Here is an 18,701-nt window from a genome sequence, read left to right on the forward strand (position 1 = left end):
GATGTAGGATGGCATAATATGACTAAATTTTGTTAAATTTAAGAATAAAACTTTGATCAAATGATGTCATTCGAGCTAATAATAACAATTACATGTTTTCAAACACTCTCTAATTTTTTTGTTTGGTTACAATTGAGAATATGTCCATCACACAACCTATTTGTTGATAAATGAATTCATGGTTATATATCAAATGATGTTAAACTTCATAACCCTACTGTTTCTTGTAGGACAAATGATTAAGAAAATTAATAATATTATGTCATTAAAATTCCTTATTATTAAATGATAAGGTGGAAAATGGGTGGTAAACTAGAAATGGTTGACCTAAGGTAAGAGTCCCTTTTCAGGCAAAGATACTAGTCTTTGTTCTAGCGTTTATAGCTGTCTTATTCAGTGACCTGCTGAAAGGGACAGCAGATAACTCTGTGCTAGTGATGATCACAATCTGTATTTCCCTCTGGTTCGTGGGGTTTGGACACGTGGTGATATCTTCACCGTTCGTATTGTTCATGGCAGAGTTGATAGGGATCGTTGACTACAACTTGTAAGTTGTGTAACCTTCTGATGTATATTTGCTAATTTTTTTATTTATTTTAAAGCCTTTTTAGAGTGACGAAAAAGAACAATGCAATCCAATTTTTTATTTATTTTAAAGCCTTCTAGTGCATGCTATTTTAGATTTTATTGGGTCTGTAAATTTTTTAAAAGTCCATCCACTTAGAATTGAAGATCATTTCAACTTATCAGTGTGTTTGGTATAAATGTATAGTATTAGTATGCCAAATCCAACAACACAAATTCAAATTCATGTATCATAGCATGCACTAGCTAGCACTACCCAATTTTCTGCTTGTTGTTTATGGAACAAATTATAATAAAGGCGGCCCACAAGAAAGATCGAAATTGATTATAATCATGTAACAATATGGGCCTATAATGATGAGGCCCATTAACGACATTACCCTAATCTCTCTCTCTCGCTATAAGAGAGCAAGATCCTCTATAAACCCTAATCATTCAAGTCCCAGTCGTCAAGGCAAGCCGTCGGCATTCTATCTTCTTCCTCTTTCATATCTTAATCTGTTTTCAATAATTTTTTTTGTTTTTTTTTTTGTGGTCATTGAGAATCACTCGCTTGCTTTCGAAAGGCGTTGCGCTCTTCGTGTTGGGATTCAGTTTCCCTGAAGGGCGCGTCACCGGAAGCGTACATTCAAAATCTTCAATTCGATCTATAGGGATGTGATATTCGGATTCGTTCGAACTAACAAACCTCGATTCCGATGGCTTATTTTTACCGATTAGCCATCGATTCATCGCGTTGAGAAATTTCTAATCTTGAATTAAAATTTTGAAAATAAGGGATGGGATTTGCTTCATAATGGTGAACTCTCTTAGATTATAAAAGTGAGAGATGTTCAAGTTTCCGGAGCAAAGATCAATTTGGCCAGAATTAAACAGCTCTGTGTTTATATCTTCAATGTTCACAGTGTTACCTGTCTTCTGGTATATTCCTTTTTTTACTACCTAATCTCATTCTCCCAAGGTTACCAATGAGACTTTCAAAAAGGCCTGATTATTCAATGCCCATTTATAGGCCTAAGCTATTAATTTTAAGGCCCAAATTGGTCAAATAAGGCCGGTTACAATGTGATACAGATCAAATGTTATACAAATCAAAAATTGCAAGCAAAATGTACATATCATAATTAGGGAAAAAACTTGCATCGTGTTCACGTATCTTTTAAGAAACACAAAATAAATACCTTCAAATCCAATATTTTATGTTTTTTGAAAATTCAAAAAAGAAACAATAACCAGAGAGGAACAATTACGCAGAATTGTCTTATTAAAACTCGGTATTGTGATTGCTGATAGATCGCATCTCTGTTTCATCCCTGTCTTCAAAATGTACAGTGTGTTATTATGTCTTCAAAATGTACACATTTCAGCCCTGTGGTAGGTACGTGCGTACAATCTTGTTAAAAGCTATTTGAACTTTTCCTTGAATACCTTAAAAGACTGATAAAGGTTCCTGAAGAAATGTCTTCGACTGTGGACTGACTCGAAGAAACGGGTTTGCTCTAAACCGACTTCTCGTGCTAGTAACAACCTTAAACCACTGGCTTTTTGGATCGCAACTCGCATCTTCTTCTAAACATTTGCAGCTTTTCGTCACAATGTTGTTACTATCCGAATCCACATCCAGACAAACTGATTCTCCGTTCTTTGTTATGGACGAGAGCTGCATCTTTGACTCGGACAAAAGTTTCCATCGTGAACAATAAGATTCTGAGAAATACAGACGCAGCTTCACGGACTTTCCTTTCTCATAAGCTTTTAAGCACAAGATTTTTTCTTCTGCTAGTGACAAAACTCGTTGAGAAGAAAGTCTAAAGCTTTCTGATCGATCGCAAGAACCTAGCTTAAGTTGAAACAGCGACTTCCTCACGATGCAAAGTCCAGTTGAAGGATGGAATATTATTTTCTTGGGGTGTGTTTCCATTAGACCTGGTCCTGAATATTGCAAACTTGTTTTATTAATGACAACAAAAAACATGAGTGCAACAAAGTTTCTAAACTAAACTTAGTTTTATATATGTAACATATCTTTTTTTGAAACACTTTTTTTTTTGAAACACATGTAACATAATATTTAACTTATATCTTTTATAACTAGTGTCTAGTGTAATAAATATAATCAAGAAACATGTAGCAACTAGCCATTATTTTCTACAACTTTTAAATAAACAAATCTACAACTCTTAACACATGAAAATAATATATATATATATATATATATAAATAATCGGGTTTCACATATATAATTTATAACAAAACTTTCAAGATCAACTTAGTTTTGTATGGGTGTAATATAATATCTAATTGTATTTTTAACTCAGGGAAAATGTCAAAAATGTAAATGTATAAGAGCTACAAGTTCTAGTTGTGTACCTCTAAAAGGAGACTGTATAGCAGAAATCATCTGCAGAATTGTTGAGTTTCTTATACTTGACCAACTCCAATCCAAAACTCCATAGGTTTCATCATAACCAATAGTTTTCTCTCTTATGTAATAGCTTCCTGCAAGAGTCCATAGCGCCCAATCTAGATCAAGATCCGCTGCTAAAGCCATAAAACAACTCAGAAACCTATTGTCATTCACGTTGTTTCCTCTTTGATCAATCCCAAACTCGCTCACAAACAATGGAAACCCTTTCTCCAGTAGAAACCCTGACATTTTCATGATGTTTTCGGTTTCTCTCCCGCAAATCTTGTTCAAGTTATCTCCTTCCCAAGAACTCCAAAACCCATACCAATGGATCTCAAACACTAGTTTCCTCCTGAAGGTTATTTCAAACGGTTTGTCTCGGAGAAAAGATAAGTCAGTCTCGTAGTTTAAGCCGGAGACAATGACAAGAATGTTCGGATTCACAGAGTGGACTGCTTCAGCGCCTTCTCTCATGTACTTGTACCAGTCTTTGATGTTCTGTTTTGGACCTCTAAGCTCATTCCTTAAACTCATACCAACCACGTTTGAAACATTAGCAAACATTGTTGCCATGTTCTTTAGTCCTCTGATCCAAAGCTGAGGGTTTAAATATCTATCGCCGAAAAAACCGTTTCCATCATTGTCATTGCAACACCAACCAGGTTGGCTTATGTGATTGTCTAAGATCACCAATAATCTGTTCTTTCCAAGGGAAGAAACCACCTCCTGTTTGAGAACGACAACAAAACTCTAACTGATTATTATGATTTTATTTATTCTAATATAATCAGGGAAGGACATAAACAAGCTAATTAAACCCAACAAGTAATCAGAAAAATGTTGAAGAGAAGACTAAGCAGACATTAAAATCTTGAAACTCAGAGATAGTTTTCAAACAAAGATCTTTCTTGCAAGACAAGAAGACTCAAAGAAAAAGTACTATTCTTATCTCTAACCTCCATACTATTCTTGGATCAAGAAGGATAAAAAGTCAACCCTTTCTGAAAATGTATTCTGTATAAAGGGTCAAAAAACTTTCCTGAGAAAAATTGATTTATTAGTTATTACCTGAAAAGCTTTGATGAGAGGGAGATCAAGAATGTATGGATTATTAGCTTGAAAACCAGAGATAGCTTCAAGAAGACCAAGCTTGCGAAGAGATTGCCTCACAGTCATAATTCCAGAGAACGATTCATCGGTGGCTAAGTAGAGAGGCCAAGTCAATCTAACGCAATTGAACCCCATTGAGACGATCTTGGCCCCGATCGAATCCAAAGGCTGCTTGCTTAAACCTTCCGCCACCGCAGTTTCAAGATGCGACGCCCAGTTGACGCACGTGAGCTTCACTCGCCGTCCTTTGTTGCCGTCGTCGACGATCCAGCGTGAGTCCGTGGAGAGAGGGAAGGCGAAAGTGATGTTCATGATGAAGAACAGAGGAAATAGAAGAAAAACAGAGATGAAGAAGAATCTTTCCATTGGTCCCTCTCTTTCATTTAACCTCCTTTTACAGCCTAACATGTGTATATATATATATACGTATGCTGTAGTTCAGACAACTTCCAGTTTATTAGTATCAGTTTTGTAATAAGTGGAATGGTCATGTGATTAGTTTATAATTGATTGTGTCTTTTTGTTTTAATGTTTTTCTTATTAAGCTTTGTCTAAAGTCTAGCCATGCCTATGATTATTCTTCTTTTAATAAAGAGAGTGATGATTCTTTGAAATTTCATATTTTGTAGGATAAATTGGTTGTTTGTTTGGGGATTATGCCTTAAGATTTTTTTTCGAACCTAATACCATGCTATGATGCTAAGATGACAATCAAAAATATTCAAATTTTATCATGTTGATCAAATTGGTAAAAGAAACAACAATCACACATTATAACGAAATATAATAGTCTTTATTAGAAACTTTAACGGAAAATAACATGTAAACAAACTTCATGAGTTACTTGATCAATTGTTAATGATCAGTTATACATCCTCATTTGCTTTATTGACTTTAACGATCTTAAACCACTGGCTCATCGGGTCACACGAGCTGTCTTCGCCGTTCACACACTTGCAGTTGGTAGCCACGACGTTATTGTCTCCATCTACGTCAAGACAAAGCGAGTTATTGGTTGACTTTGCAGCTAAGAGCATATTCGAGGCTGAGATGGGTTGCCATTGCGACAAACTAGGGATCGAGCAACTCGTCTCACTGAGCTTAAGCGGTGCGTTCGGTCCGGTGTTCGCCAAGCAGAGAGGTATGTTCTTAAGTTTCAAAGTGTTTTCAGTAGTGTAGTCCCATGGTTGAGATTGATTGCATCGACCGAGATTGACCTTGGTTGGATCTAAGGAAGATTGTAGCATGCAAAGTCCGGTTAACGGGTGGAAAATAAGATTGCTAACATCGGGTTGAGGATCCGGTCCTGGTAAACCAAGTTAGTTGACCAAATTATAAAGATATTAAATTGTGTAGGGACAACATAACAAAAGGTAATTATTGAAGCTACTACTTAAAATACATACATATATTGAATTTAACAAATCTTTGTATGTCATGAAATGTAGTTTAATTATGAAGTAGATCTCGATCCGCGGAACCGCGCAGATTTTTATTTTCATTATTTTTATAAAAATATTTTATTTTTAATTCTAAATTGGTATATATCATAGTATATAATGTGTCTATCAATTTTTAAAACATAATAATTTTACAGTATATTTTTTCATTGAATATATTGTTTCAAACTTTCACATGTATTTGTATCTTATTATATATATATATTTTGGATTATTATTTCATTATTAAAATCGTAACTATATATATAAAGATTAGTAAAATATTGTTTTATTGTCATATTCAAAGATATTTTAACATTTCACAAATTTAGAAAGTTTTTAAAAAATTAAACTTTTCGCTTCAGAGATTTATATTATTGAGTAAATAATTAAACATTTAGTTTTTGTTTAATTTTTTGAAATAAATTATATAGTTTAAAATTTGTTTTCATTGGTTTAAGGTAGTAAAGATTAATCATTGTTAGATGATATGATTTTTGTTATTTAAAAAAAAAATCTTTATAATTTTAAACGTTAACATCGACAAATATTTAAATATTTAACATATGGAGGTATAATATTACAACATTAAATTATATCTATTTAATTTATACTATATATAAATCTAATGAATCATCTATTGTTTAAATCTAATTATTGATAGCCCAATAAAAATTTCTTGTAGGCCCAAAATTTAAATGATAAGATTATAAATTAAATGTAATATGACTTTATAGGAATAGGTCTGTTGAGTCCATTTTAAAAAAAAATCGCACATGAATCAAAATTGTGACTTCTGTTTTAATATATAAGATACTAAAACCATAATTTAAAAATGTTTTTGAAACCTTAGATATCAACAATATATTATTTTAATAAATTTAAAAATTACTAATAATTAAAAGAGAAAAAGACAAAATAGCACTAAATCAAGTTTTTGTTCCCAAACTAGCACTCAAGGTCAAAAGTCACAAAAATAGCACTTAATGTTTTATCAAAAGTCACAAACTTAGGGTTTAGAGTTAAAGGGTGGGGTTTAGGATTTAGGGTTTAGGATTTAGGGTTTAGAGTTTAGAGTTTAGGGTTTAGGGTTTAGGGTTTAGGGTTTAGGGTTTAGAATTTAGGATTTAGAGATTAGAGTTTAGGGTTTAGGGTTTAGGGTTTAGGGTTTAGAGTTTATGGTTTAGGGTTTAGAGTTTAGGGTTTAGGGTTTAGAGTTGAGAAATGAGGTTTTGGGATAAGATTTCAAATTTTGAAAAATAAAAAATTAAAATTTTCAAATGATAAAATGCTATTCTGGTCATTTTAGTTTTTGAGTGCTATTTTTGTAATATAAACTTAAAAATGTGCTATTTTAGAGATTTGCCCTAATTAAAATGGCTAAATGTCATTTTTCGATATAATTTTAACTTGTTCTAACTAACTAAGATTGACTCTCTGTACTATCATGAAATAGACAACTCGAAAATTTCAAACTAAATCATGAAAATTATTTATACCTTGAAGCGTGGATTGAATCAGAGACAATCTTTGCATGAAACTGTTGTTTCGAACACTTATCCAATCTGAATCCAAGACACCGTAGTACTCGGTCATTCCTACCACACCTTCTCTTATATAATAGCTTCCTTGAAGTCCCCAAATCGACCAATCAATGTCATTTTCCGCCGCCCAACCTAATATACATCCCATATACCGATTATCGTTAACGTTTCCGCCTCTCAAATCGATTCCAAACTCACTAAGAATCACCGGGAAGTCCCGGAGGATGAAACCGCCTCCGTCGTCGATGATTTTTAGAATCTCGCCGCATGCGTCGTTAGGGTTTTTAGAACTCCATATATCAGCGTTGGTGAAAGAGTATCGATGGAGCTCAAAGACGAGTTTACCGGAGAAAGTAAGGTTTACATGTATCGATTGGACAAAAGAGAGGTCTGTGTCGTAGCTAAAGCCAGAAAGGATTACAAGTGCGTAAGGGTTTGCTTCGTGAACTGCTTCGGCTCCTTGTTGCATGTACCTACATGCATTTGGAATGAGACAAAATTAGAGCTATTTTTAATTATATCTCATTTGACATTCCCTTTTTTTCGAAAAATATAGCAGATATATTTTGTTTTTATGTAACTTTCTATTACAATTGCAATATTAAAAAAATTAAGAAATCCAAGTGGGAATATACAAATATATATACTCGAAATATATATATATACTCAGTGGCGGTGGCGGAGCTATGTTTATGGTCAGCTTTTTTTTTGTTTTTTTCTTGACCCCTGTAATTTTTGCAAATTAATTTCTGTTCATGAAAGTTAAGTAATTGTGGGATAATTTGGACAAATTTCTATATAGATTCCTCTTTTTCAGGTCAAACCTTTCCCACTGACCCTTTTTTATTTTATTTTATTTCTGTCTTTTAAATGATATTTTAACGTTTGTTTACTGCATTTTCCTACCATTTATTATCTCTTTTAATCATTTTGATTATTTCTCACTTTTTACTGTATATATACTATAATATATTTTTAGATAAGTAAAATTTTTGAAGAATCAAAACTAATATAATCCTATTGATCACTCACTAATATTAAAAATAAATATCAACATATGTTGATATATAATATAAAATATTCATATATTTACTCACAACATAAAAAATTTAGTTACAAATTATAATTCATGAGATTTATAACAAACTGAACTGATATTATTTTTAGTTATAATATTCTTATTAATAATGTTTATAAGATTAATTCTCAAAAAATAAATAATGTTTATAAGATAAATAATTTAGTATTATTATAGTATTGTTATATTATTATTATAAAGTGACCCCTTGTGAATAAGAATTTTGGCTCCGTATACACGTACTTGAACCAATCGTCGACGTTTTGTTTAGGTCCTCTAAGTTCGTTTCTGAGGCTCATACCAACGACATTGGATGTATCTTTGAAGGAAGTGGCCATGTAGGTCAGACCGGAGATCCATGTGGCAGGGTCAAAGAATATGTCTCCAAAGAAACCGTTGCCGTCGTCGTTGCCGCAGCACCACCCTGGTTTGGTCAAGTGGTTGTCTAATATCACCATCACGTTGTACTTTCCCAACGTCGTCACCACACTCTGCCAAAAAAAAAGAGTTTTGTTTTTCTCGAAAGGAAGCCAGTTAGTTTAAAAAACGTTTTAAGGTCCACGTACATTCAATTAGCTATCATGCATCCATTTATGTAATTTGATGAGAAAATATGAGTTAAAAAGTGAAAACTACAAAATTTGTAGCGGCTGGTATTTGGGAACTATTATTTAACTACTAGCTAGTAATTTTTTGAACTGTTATTAAACTACTAATTTTTGGCATAAAACTTTCATTCATTTATATATGCGAGTTCTTTTATAATTTAGACAATATATAAAACAATACTATTGAAGCCCTAGATGTGTTATTTTTTATCCAAAAAATCTGAGAAGCTATATATTATACCTGGTAAGCTTCAATGAGTGGAAGATCAATCATGGAAGGGTTATTAGTTTCGAAACCAGAAATGTCAGTGTTAAGACCAAGACTTTGAAAAGAATCCCTCACAGTAACATTAGTAGCCAATGTCACATTTGTAGCCAAGTCAAGTGGCCAAGTTAACCTAACACAATTGAAACCCATTGCCACTATCTTTTGGGCCACGGCATCAACCGGCTGCTTACTAAGCCCTTCCGCCACTGCAGGCTGTAAATGCGCTGGCCAGTTCACACACGCCAGCTTCGTTCTTTCTCCTTTTTCGTCGATGATCCAACGAGAGTTTGTAGAGAGTAGATATGCCATGTTTTTTGTGACAAAGGAGAACAGTAAGAAGATGAAGAAGCTAAACATGCGTTTTAGCATCTTTGTTGTCTTCATGTTAGAGGTGTTTTAAATTTTGCGTTTTGAGTTTTGGGGTTGGTGAATCATATGGAAGAGACATACAAAGCTGGACCAAATTTATAGTGGGGGTAAAAATTAATTACAATTAAATTATTTGTTAACAATTATTATTATTTTTAAAAATAATAAATAACAGTATATCAGAACATAAACTAAAGATGATATGTGCACACATATATTATTTTTATTGAATATTATTGATATACAAATCTAATATACGTGCTTGAAATTTCTATTTTACAGATTTTGTATGAGTATTTAGGAATATAGTGCAACTAAAATTAAAATGAGACATGGTAATCTTAAAAAAAATATGGAAGACAGTTATTTTAAAAATAAAACTTAATAATATAATATAAAATCACTACCCAAAACACCATATACAAAATCTGTTGGATGAAACTTCCTTTCCAACTATCGACAACTGACTAAAATACTGTGATGCCATCTGGATTACACAAATTACCGAAATGACATAGTAACTTTTTTAAAAGAAATCATCTATAACTGAAACTATTTAACAATAAATATCGACAAAAGAACATTAACAATTAAATGAATTGAGATGAAAAATATATATACATGAAAGAAGGAAGCTTTTGAAAAGAAGGAAACATGAAATAAGAGAAGGAAACATATCACAACACACTTCTTATGTTAAGTGGAAAATGACACATCCCTTTTATTAAAACATCCCTTTTATTAAAAGATAAACATTCATTAGGATTTAAATTCTCTTTTGTAAGATTTTAAATTACATACATCCCTTTCTTATCTATACTATTAAAGCATGACCTATCCCAAGATTTTTTCTTTGATTTGCTTTGATAATTATTATTTTTTTCCTTTTGACAACAATAACTACAACAAGTTAATTAGATGTACCCACCAATTCAGTTAACCCAATCAGGAGTACTAAATCAACATATAACAAAACAGAAAGAGAACTCATAGCACCACTTATAAGCATGTCCACCATTGTGATTTGTGTTTTTGGTATATGCTTGATCACGTTCTTATCATTCCTATATTTATGGTTAGCACTTAGCAATATTAATTATGTTTTTGGTATATGCTTGATCGCCGTTCTTATTATTCCTATATTTATGATCAGCACTTAGCAATATTAATTATTGTAAATTATTCACATCCATTAAAGTACTACGGTTCTATTAAACAAATCTTAATATTTAGAAGAATTTATTTATGCTTTTATGGTTTTATCATTTATGTGAGGTATTTCGAATCATTATCACATTGACCAACGGTTCTGTTAAATAAAATTGGTCATATACTATATAAAACCTTTACTTTAATGAGCTCATAACATATGTTATAATATTCACTGGGTCTATAGTTTAGTAGATATCTAAATATGCAATATTGAACCAATTCATAGAAATAATTATTTTTAGACGATATGACATAAATTTCCTAAATATATGTGTTTATAAGACTATAATTTTCAGAAAATCCTAATTATTTAATTTAATTTAATATTTCAAATTTAAATATAGTCAATTTTTTAAAAAACCAGTTAGTAAATATTTTTATAAATATTCTTTTGCGGATTAAATGCAAAATATTTATCAAATACAAAACGGGTTGGACAAACAGAATAGTCACAAATAAATTAATAGTTTTGTCAACCAAAAAATAATCTCGTGCCCTTAAAACATGAATTAAAAATTTAGTGATACATTAAACTTGTTTATCCAAACTCGAAATAACAGCTCACGATTTACAAAAAGCTTACTAATTTTTAATTTTGTTGACAGCATAAGCTGTAGTTGTCCAGCTAAACTGAACACATGTGTTGTCTTAGTTTTAACGCATTTATCCACATAATAAAAAAAAAAAACATAACTAGATCCATCCACAAACTAAATTTGTTCATGGAAACTTGGTACCTAATTTTAATCCACAATTGATCTCGACCTGCGCAACTGCATGCAAATGTTTGTTTTCAGTTTTATATTCGTAGAAATTTATTTTAGATCATTAATAGTATATATTTTTAAGAATTTAATCATATATTTAAACGTTTATATAACTATTTCAGATACAATAATTTAATAATTTTATAGTTTATATGTTGTTGTTAATGAATTGTTTAAAATATTCATATGTATTTGTTGCTTCTTATTATATATTTATCTTATTGTATTTACATTTAATTATTAAAAAAAATAATATATGCATGAAACAACATATTTGTAAATTATTTTATATTTAATTTATGCTAAATTCTGACCTGCCTTTCAAAGTTTGATTTCCTTTTAGCAATATTTTTTATTTTTATTCATTTTAGATAATATATTATTAAATAAAAAAATATTAATTATATACACGTATTATATAGTTTGCTAATGTTAAGTCGTTCTGTCATCATATTGTATTTTTAAAATGAATATTTTATATTTATGAAAGTAAAATTTATAAATTTATCAATTTGATATAAATTTATATTTTTAGCTCAATATTATAATTTTATTTTAACCTGATTGATTATGATTATAAAATAGATAAAAATAGGATAAAATTTTCATTTTATAAACGATAATTGAATATATATTAATGCATAATAATAGTTCATTGCTAATTACAAAGTAGTGAGAATATTTACATAGACCTTTTGAAAATTAAAATAGTGTTAAAATATTTATCAACAGATTTGTTTGAATAAACTTTAAATATATATATATATATATATATATATATACATATTTAAAATGAAAATTATCATCGTTAAAGTAGTTACAAATATTTTATATTATTAGCTTTAATGAAATACATGTTAATTTTTATACATGTATTATATAATTTTCTAATGTTAACCCGTCTTACCAACGTATTATATTTTTGAACATAAATATTTATAATTATTAAAATAAATTATATATAAATTTATTAATTTAAAATAATTTTATCATATAATAATTTATTCTAATACCATTGGTTATAAATATATAATAGATAAAAAATAGGATATAATTTTATTTATTGTATAAATGAAACTGAATATTTTAATATATAATAATATTTTTAATTAATTATGAAATTAGTGAAAGGGGGGGGGGGGGGGACGAAGCTGGGCCATATGTCCCCTGTATTTACATATAATTTTTGAAAATTAAGATCTTGTTAAAAAATTTCAAACAGATTTGTTAGATTTTTAAAATATATATTTTTATATTTAAAATGAAAAGATATCAAAATATATTATAATTAAAATAGTTCAAACATTCTATGTGTTATTATTTTTAATAAAGTACATTTAATAAAATTTATAAAGGATGGTCCAAATTAAAAAGTCACACATAAAATAAGTCATGACTTCTATTTTAATAGAATATTTGTTAATTTTTATACATGTATTATTTAGTTTGCTAATGTTAACCCATCTTACCAACTATTTTAATAGAATATATGTTAATTTTTATACATGTATTATTTAGTTTGCTAATGTTAACCCATCTTACCAACATATTATATTTTTGAACATAAATATTTATAATTATTAAAATTAATTATATATAAATTTATTAATTTAAAATAATTGTACCATATTTAGCTCAATATAATAATTTTTTTAATACGAATGACTATAATTATATAATAGATAAAAAATAGGATAGAATTTTTATTTTTATTTTATAAATGATAACTGAATATTTTAATGTATAATAATATTTCAAAATTAATCATGAAATTAGTAAAAATATTTACATATGATTTTTGAATATTAAGATCTTGTTAAAAAAATTCAAACAGATTTGTTAGATTTTTTAAAATATATTTTTATCTTTAAAATGAAAAGATATCAAAAGATATTATAATTAATATAGTTCAAAAATTCTATGTGTTATTAGTTTTAATAAACTACATTTAATAAAATTTATAAAGGATGGTCCAAATTAAAAAGTCACACATAAAATAAGTCATGACTTCTATTTTAATAGAATATTTGTTAATTTTTATACATGTATTATTTAGTTTGCTAATGTTAACCCATCTTACCAACTATTTTAATAGAATATATGTTAATTTTTATACATGTATTATTTAGTTTGCTAATGTTAACCCATCTTACCAACATATTATATTTTTGAACATAAATATTTATAATTATTAAAATTAATTATATATAAATTTATTAATTTAAAATAATTGTACCATATTTAGCTCAATATAATAATTTTTTTAATACGAATGACTATAATTATATAATAGATAAAAAATAGGATAGAATTTTTATTTTTATTTTATAAATGATAACTGAATATTTTAATGTATAATAATATTTCAAAATTAATCATGAAATTAGTAAAAATATTTACATATGATTTTTGAATATTAAGATCTTGTTAAAAAAATTCAAACAGATTTGTTAGATTTTTTAAAATATATTTTTATCTTTAAAATGAAAAGATATCAAAAGATATTATAATTAATATAGTTCAAAAATTCTATGTGTTATTAGTTTTAATAAACTACATTTAATAAAATTTATAAAGGATAGTGCAAATAAAAAAGTCACACATGAAATAATTCATGACTTCTATTTTAATAGAATACTAGATCTTGACCCGCACAACCGCGCATATTTTTGTTTTCATTTATTTTTATATAAATATTTTGCTTTCAATTCTAAATTGATATATATTATAATATATGTGTCTATCAATTTTTAAAACATAATAAGTTTACGGGTTTTTTTCATTGAATAGATTGTTTCAAACTTTCACATGTATTTGAATCTTCTTCTATATATATTTTTGCGGATTATTATTTCATTATTAAAATCGTAACTATATATATAAAGATTAGTAAAATATTGTTTTATTGTAATACTCAAAGATATTGTAACATTTTACAAATTTAGAAAGTTTTTAAAAAATTTAACTTTTCGCTTCATAGATTTATATTATCAAGTAAATAATTAAACATTTAATTTTTGTTTAATTTTTAAAATAAACTATATAGTTTAAAATTTGTTTTCATTGGTTTAATGTAATACAAATTAATCATTATTAGATAATATGATTTTTTTTTTTTTAAATTCTTTATAATTTTAAAGGTTAACATCAACAAATATTTAAATATTTAATATATGGAGGTATAGTATTACAACATTAAATTATATCTATTTAATTTATACTATCTATAAATCAAATGGATCTTCTATTCATTAAATTCAATTATTGATAGCCCAATAAAAATTTCTATTAGGTCCAAAATTTAAATGATAAGAATAGAGATTAAATGTAACATGACCTTTAAGGAATATGTCCATTAGGTCCATTTTTTAAAAAAATCACGCATGAATCAAAGTTGTGACTTCTGTTTTAATATATAAGACTAGATCTCGATCCGCGCAACCGCGCAGATTTTGTTTTCATTTATTTTTATATAAACATTTTTTTCAATTCTAAATTGGTATATATTATAATATATATGTGTCTATCAATTTTTAAAACATAATAAATTTTAAGGTATATTTTTTCATTGAATAGATTGTTTCAAACTTTCACATGTATTTGTATCTTCTTCTATATATATATTTTCGGATTATTATTTCATTATTAAAATCGTAACTATATATATATATATATAAAGATTAGTAAAATATTGTTTTATTGTCATATTCAAAAATACTGTTACATTTCACAAATTTAGAAAGTTTTTTAAAAATTAAACTTTTCGTTTCATATTATCGAGTAAATAAAATAACATTTAGTTTTTGTTTAATTTTTAAAATAAACTATATAGTTTAAAATTTGTTTTCATTGGTTTAAGGTAGTAAAGATTAATCATTGTTAGATAATATGATTTTTGTTATTTAAAAAAAAATCTTTATAATTTTAAAAGTTAACATCGACAAATATTTAAATAATTAACACATGGAGGTATCGTATTACAACACTAAATTATATCTATTTAATTTATACTATCTATAAATCCAATGAATCATCTATTGTTTAAATCCAAGTATTGATAACTCAATAAAAATTTCTGGTAGACCCAAATTTAAATTATAAAATTAGAGATTAAATGTAACATGACTTTCTACGAATATGTTCATTAGGTCTATTTTTAGAAATATCACACATGAATCAAGGTTGTGACTTCTGTTTTAATATATAATATATAGATGTTAAATTTGTCTTCATAAACTGAACGTTTAAATATGCGGTCCACCATAACTATATTATAATAATTTCTTTCATGAAATTTGGATTACTTTTGGAGAAAGTTCATACCCGAAAAATTGGGAGCTGAAAACGGTAGGGAATCGGTTAGTGAAATCCAATATGTGGACATACCATTTTTCGACCGTAGCCTCTTCCTTTTTCTTTTGTTTCTCTACTAAACAAGTGGAGTAAATTACCGAGGTGATCGGTTATTTTTAGAGTAACTAGAGACTTTTCCGGGCTACGCCCGGATTTATTTTTATAAATTGTTAGCTGTTTGAAAATATTAATTTATTCATATTAGAATAGTTACTTTATATATATTGGAAACAGCAAAAAATATAAATTATTATAATGAAGTTTAAATGATTATAATGTAAAATGAAAAATAATAATAAAACACACACATGTTACATTACTCAAAATATTATTACAGTATAAAAAATCAGGTTTAAACTCAAATCATTTTAAATTTTGATTTCTTAACTTATTCATTCCCTCTTTCTTTCAGATTTGTATTACTTAATTAGTGGCTAATGTTTTTTTTTTTAGTTTTATCAATAAAACTAATCTTTCTAGAAGTATGCATGAAAAATATTTCAACTTCAAAAGTGTTGGATCTGATAAATATTTTTGCAAATACATTGATAAAAGGTAAACATTTAATTGCTTATTGTGTATTTTCTGAAAATCCATAAAAGTTGAGAAAATAGAATGGTTTCCATGAGGTTTTTATGTTGTGCAGATATCTCTACTAAGTATTATATGTTATTCTCTACTAAATATTATTTTTCTAATTTTTCTTTTTCAGGAAAATTAATAGAGATATTAATTTATAGTTATTTAAAATCTATGATAAAATGATACATTTATGTAAAACATTACGGTGTCATTTTACATTAATTAATATAAAGAAATATTAGTTGAAAATTATGAATTATAATTTTTAAGAAAATTAATTGAATTTGTTGAATTGCTATGAATTTATAGTTATTTAAAATCTATAATAAATGATACATTTGTGTAAAATAGTAGCGTGTCATCTATAATAAATTTTGCAGATTTTTAAGTTTTATAAATTTTAATTATTTATTAGTAGGTATAACTTGTGACTTATGAATTATTCATCTTAATATCTTATGAAAAAAGCAAGATGCTAATATTTATTGACGGAATTCGTGGTGTTTTGCTAATAGAAAATAATGTGCTGCTTTCTAAGAAACTTGGGATTTGTTTTTTTGACTGGAGGGAAGTGACTACTTAAAAATGGGAAATTTGGTCATCATTCTATGCACAAGACAGCATGCTATTGTTTCTTGACTGCTTAAAAATTCTTAAAAAACGATTCAAAGAACCTTAAAAAGATATTAATGGAAGAATCTATCTAATGATGAAAGAGTGATGCGGCTGAAAGAAGGGTATGAAAACGATTCAAGAACCTTAAAAAAGTTGCTCAAAATCTATTGGGTCTCTCTCTGATACTTGTTTTACTTTGCAGGTATATCAAAGAAGGAAGCACAGTGAGTGTCATTGGAGTGGTACAGAGAAACGAAAGCGTGTTGATGATAGTGCACGTTCCCTGCAAGTCTTGAAGGCATTGTGTTGAGATGTGAAGATTCATCCAATGTAGACGCAATTCCCGTCTAGTGCGGTTAGTAGCAAGTCTTTTTTCTTGTTCTTCTTCCACGGTTGGTTCACTTCGGCTTCATAAAATATTTTTCATGAAATCTGAATTGTGTTCTTTGTTGGTGGCTTTTCACTCGCTCTGCTGAGATGATTCCTTTGGTTGTGGTCTTATGGTAGTTTTTTTTGCCTCTACAATACTCTGTTGTTTCATTAGTCAAAAAAAATCTCTGTTGTTTCTTCTGCATATATAACTAATTTAATATATACATTAGTGAAAGCAAAGACAGTAAAATACTGCAGAATATAGATTAATACACGTAGAAAAAAGAGACTCTCAAATCTCCAAACAATAAGCCAAAACTCTAATATACTAAGAGCAGGACTTGGTTATACTTGTTTCTCCGTTGGTTGATTCAAGAGGTAGAAAAAGTGTACAATCATAGCAACATGCTGATCACAAGCACATACACACATATACAGATGTTGGCTCATAAGCTGTTTAAAGAACACTATTGAAAGAAGCATAAACTTAGGCGAAGCTCTGACATTGAAAAAGCTTATAATCTATAATCACAGTAGTACGATGAATGTTTCCTAAAGAAAAAGGTGAGAAGAAAACCCCTTCAATTCCAGAAACCATTTTGGTTCTAAGTAACCTGGTGAAGGGCAATAAATTTCTTCTCGCTGAGCAGTAGAAATGGCCTGGTACCTAATCCCTATTCTCAAATATTGGTTAAATTTTAAGATCAAGGGCCAAGAGGCAAACAAAATCTCAGTAGTTCGAATTAAAAAAAAACTGTCAGCATCATTATAGCATACCTTTTGTACTCTCTGATATGTTTGATCATTGATCATCATCCACCTGCTGATACATTCCAACTTTAAAACAATCAATTGAATAAAAGAGTAAAAACCAAAGCATACTTACAACGTTTACTGCCCAATTGTTCTGGATACAATTTACTTTAGCCCTGTTCGCTATCTCAGTTCCCGTAGTGTAAACACATTCTACGATAGTTGGGTTACTCAGGAACAGAACCGAGCTATATGTGCATATATCTTTTAAGCTCTGGAAAAACAGCAAAAGTGAAGACTAACGACATAGGATATATATTTTTCTTAAAATACTATACAAACAAAATTAATAGGAATCCACACCTTGATTTGTGATTAAATAAGAAAAATATGTAGAAAGAAAACCTTGTTAGAGAAAGACTTCGTGCGGGGAATTTTTTTAATCCCCTGATTCCTATGGTTGGTCTTTGGAACAATCTTGATTCTCGTTCTCTCAGATCTTCGTAGAATCACAGCACCAATAACCTACAGCATGTGCATGAATGCATCAAATCATTAAGAAAAGAAACATGGTGTTGATTTCAGATGAGAACATAGCATATTTATCCTAAAAACAACAGTTTTTGAAGTTTATTCAAT

General features: G+C 28.4%; 3 protein-coding genes, 1 long non-coding RNA gene and 1 other non-coding gene across 5 annotated transcripts in view; 2 read left to right on the forward strand and 3 right to left on the reverse strand.

Annotated features, from left to right (window-relative positions):
- LOC125589724 overlaps positions 1-18,701 on the forward strand; it is a 75,000-nt gene that overhangs the window by 32,419 nt on the left and 23,880 nt on the right. The gene's annotated exons all lie outside the window — the stretch shown is intronic.
- Positions 1,371-1,514, forward strand: LOC125591024. Its single transcript, XR_007327011.1, has one exon. It is a non-coding gene; the product is annotated as a small nucleolar RNA snoR137 (small nucleolar RNA).
- On the reverse strand, positions 1,710-4,528 carry LOC106408150 (glycosyl hydrolase 5 family protein). Its single transcript, XM_048762052.1, has 3 exons — positions 4,061-4,528; positions 2,956-3,718; positions 1,710-2,517 (listed from the first exon to the last, which is right to left on the reverse strand). The coding sequence occupies exons 1-3, from the start codon at positions 4,508-4,510 to the stop codon at positions 2,015-2,017; spliced, it is 1,716 nt and encodes a 571-aa protein (XP_048618009.1). The 5' UTR covers positions 4,511-4,528; the 3' UTR covers positions 1,710-2,014.
- Positions 4,821-9,482, reverse strand: LOC106410123 (glycosyl hydrolase 5 family protein-like). The gene is made up of 4 exons (XM_013850614.3): positions 9,013-9,482; positions 8,407-8,654; positions 7,041-7,558; positions 4,821-5,408 (listed from the first exon to the last, which is right to left on the reverse strand). Exons 1-4 carry the CDS (start codon positions 9,421-9,423, stop codon positions 4,969-4,971), a joined length of 1,617 nt encoding a protein of 538 aa, XP_013706068.3. The 5' UTR covers positions 9,424-9,482; the 3' UTR covers positions 4,821-4,968.
- LOC106370733 lies at positions 17,514-18,461 on the reverse strand. The gene is made up of 2 exons (XR_001274360.3): positions 18,196-18,461; positions 17,514-18,132 (listed from the first exon to the last, which is right to left on the reverse strand). It is a non-coding gene; the product is annotated as an uncharacterized LOC106370733 (long non-coding RNA).

This window comes from Brassica napus, chromosome C7, assembly GCF_020379485.1.
Source record: "Brassica napus cultivar Da-Ae chromosome C7, Da-Ae, whole genome shotgun sequence".
Lineage (NCBI taxonomy): Eukaryota > Viridiplantae > Streptophyta > Magnoliopsida > Brassicales > Brassicaceae > Brassica > Brassica napus.

Excerpts from the sequence above, each read along its gene's own strand:
- LOC106408150 (XM_048762052.1), bottom strand. The coding sequence starts at position 4,510 with ATGTTAGGCTGTAAAAGGAGGTTAAATGAAAGAGAGGGACCAATGGAA. Across the intron at positions 3,719-4,060 it reads CTCTCATCAAAGCTTTTCAG|GAGGTGGTTTCTTCCCTTGG; the intron begins GTAATAACTAAT and ends GTTCTCAAACAG. Across the intron at positions 2,518-2,955 it reads TATACAGTCTCCTTTTAGAG|GACCAGGTCTAATGGAAACA; the intron begins GTACACAACTAG and ends TGCAATATTCAG.
- LOC106410123 (XM_013850614.3), bottom strand. The coding sequence starts at position 9,423 with ATGAAGACAACAAAGATGCTAAAACGCATGTTTAGCTTCTTCATCTTC. Across the intron at positions 8,655-9,012 it reads CACTCATTGAAGCTTACCAG|AGTGTGGTGACGACGTTGGG; the intron begins GTATAATATATA and ends TTTTTTTGGCAG. Across the intron at positions 5,409-7,040 it reads GATTCAATCCACGCTTCAAG|GACCGGATCCTCAACCCGAT; the intron begins GTATAAATAATT and ends TTGGTTTACCAG.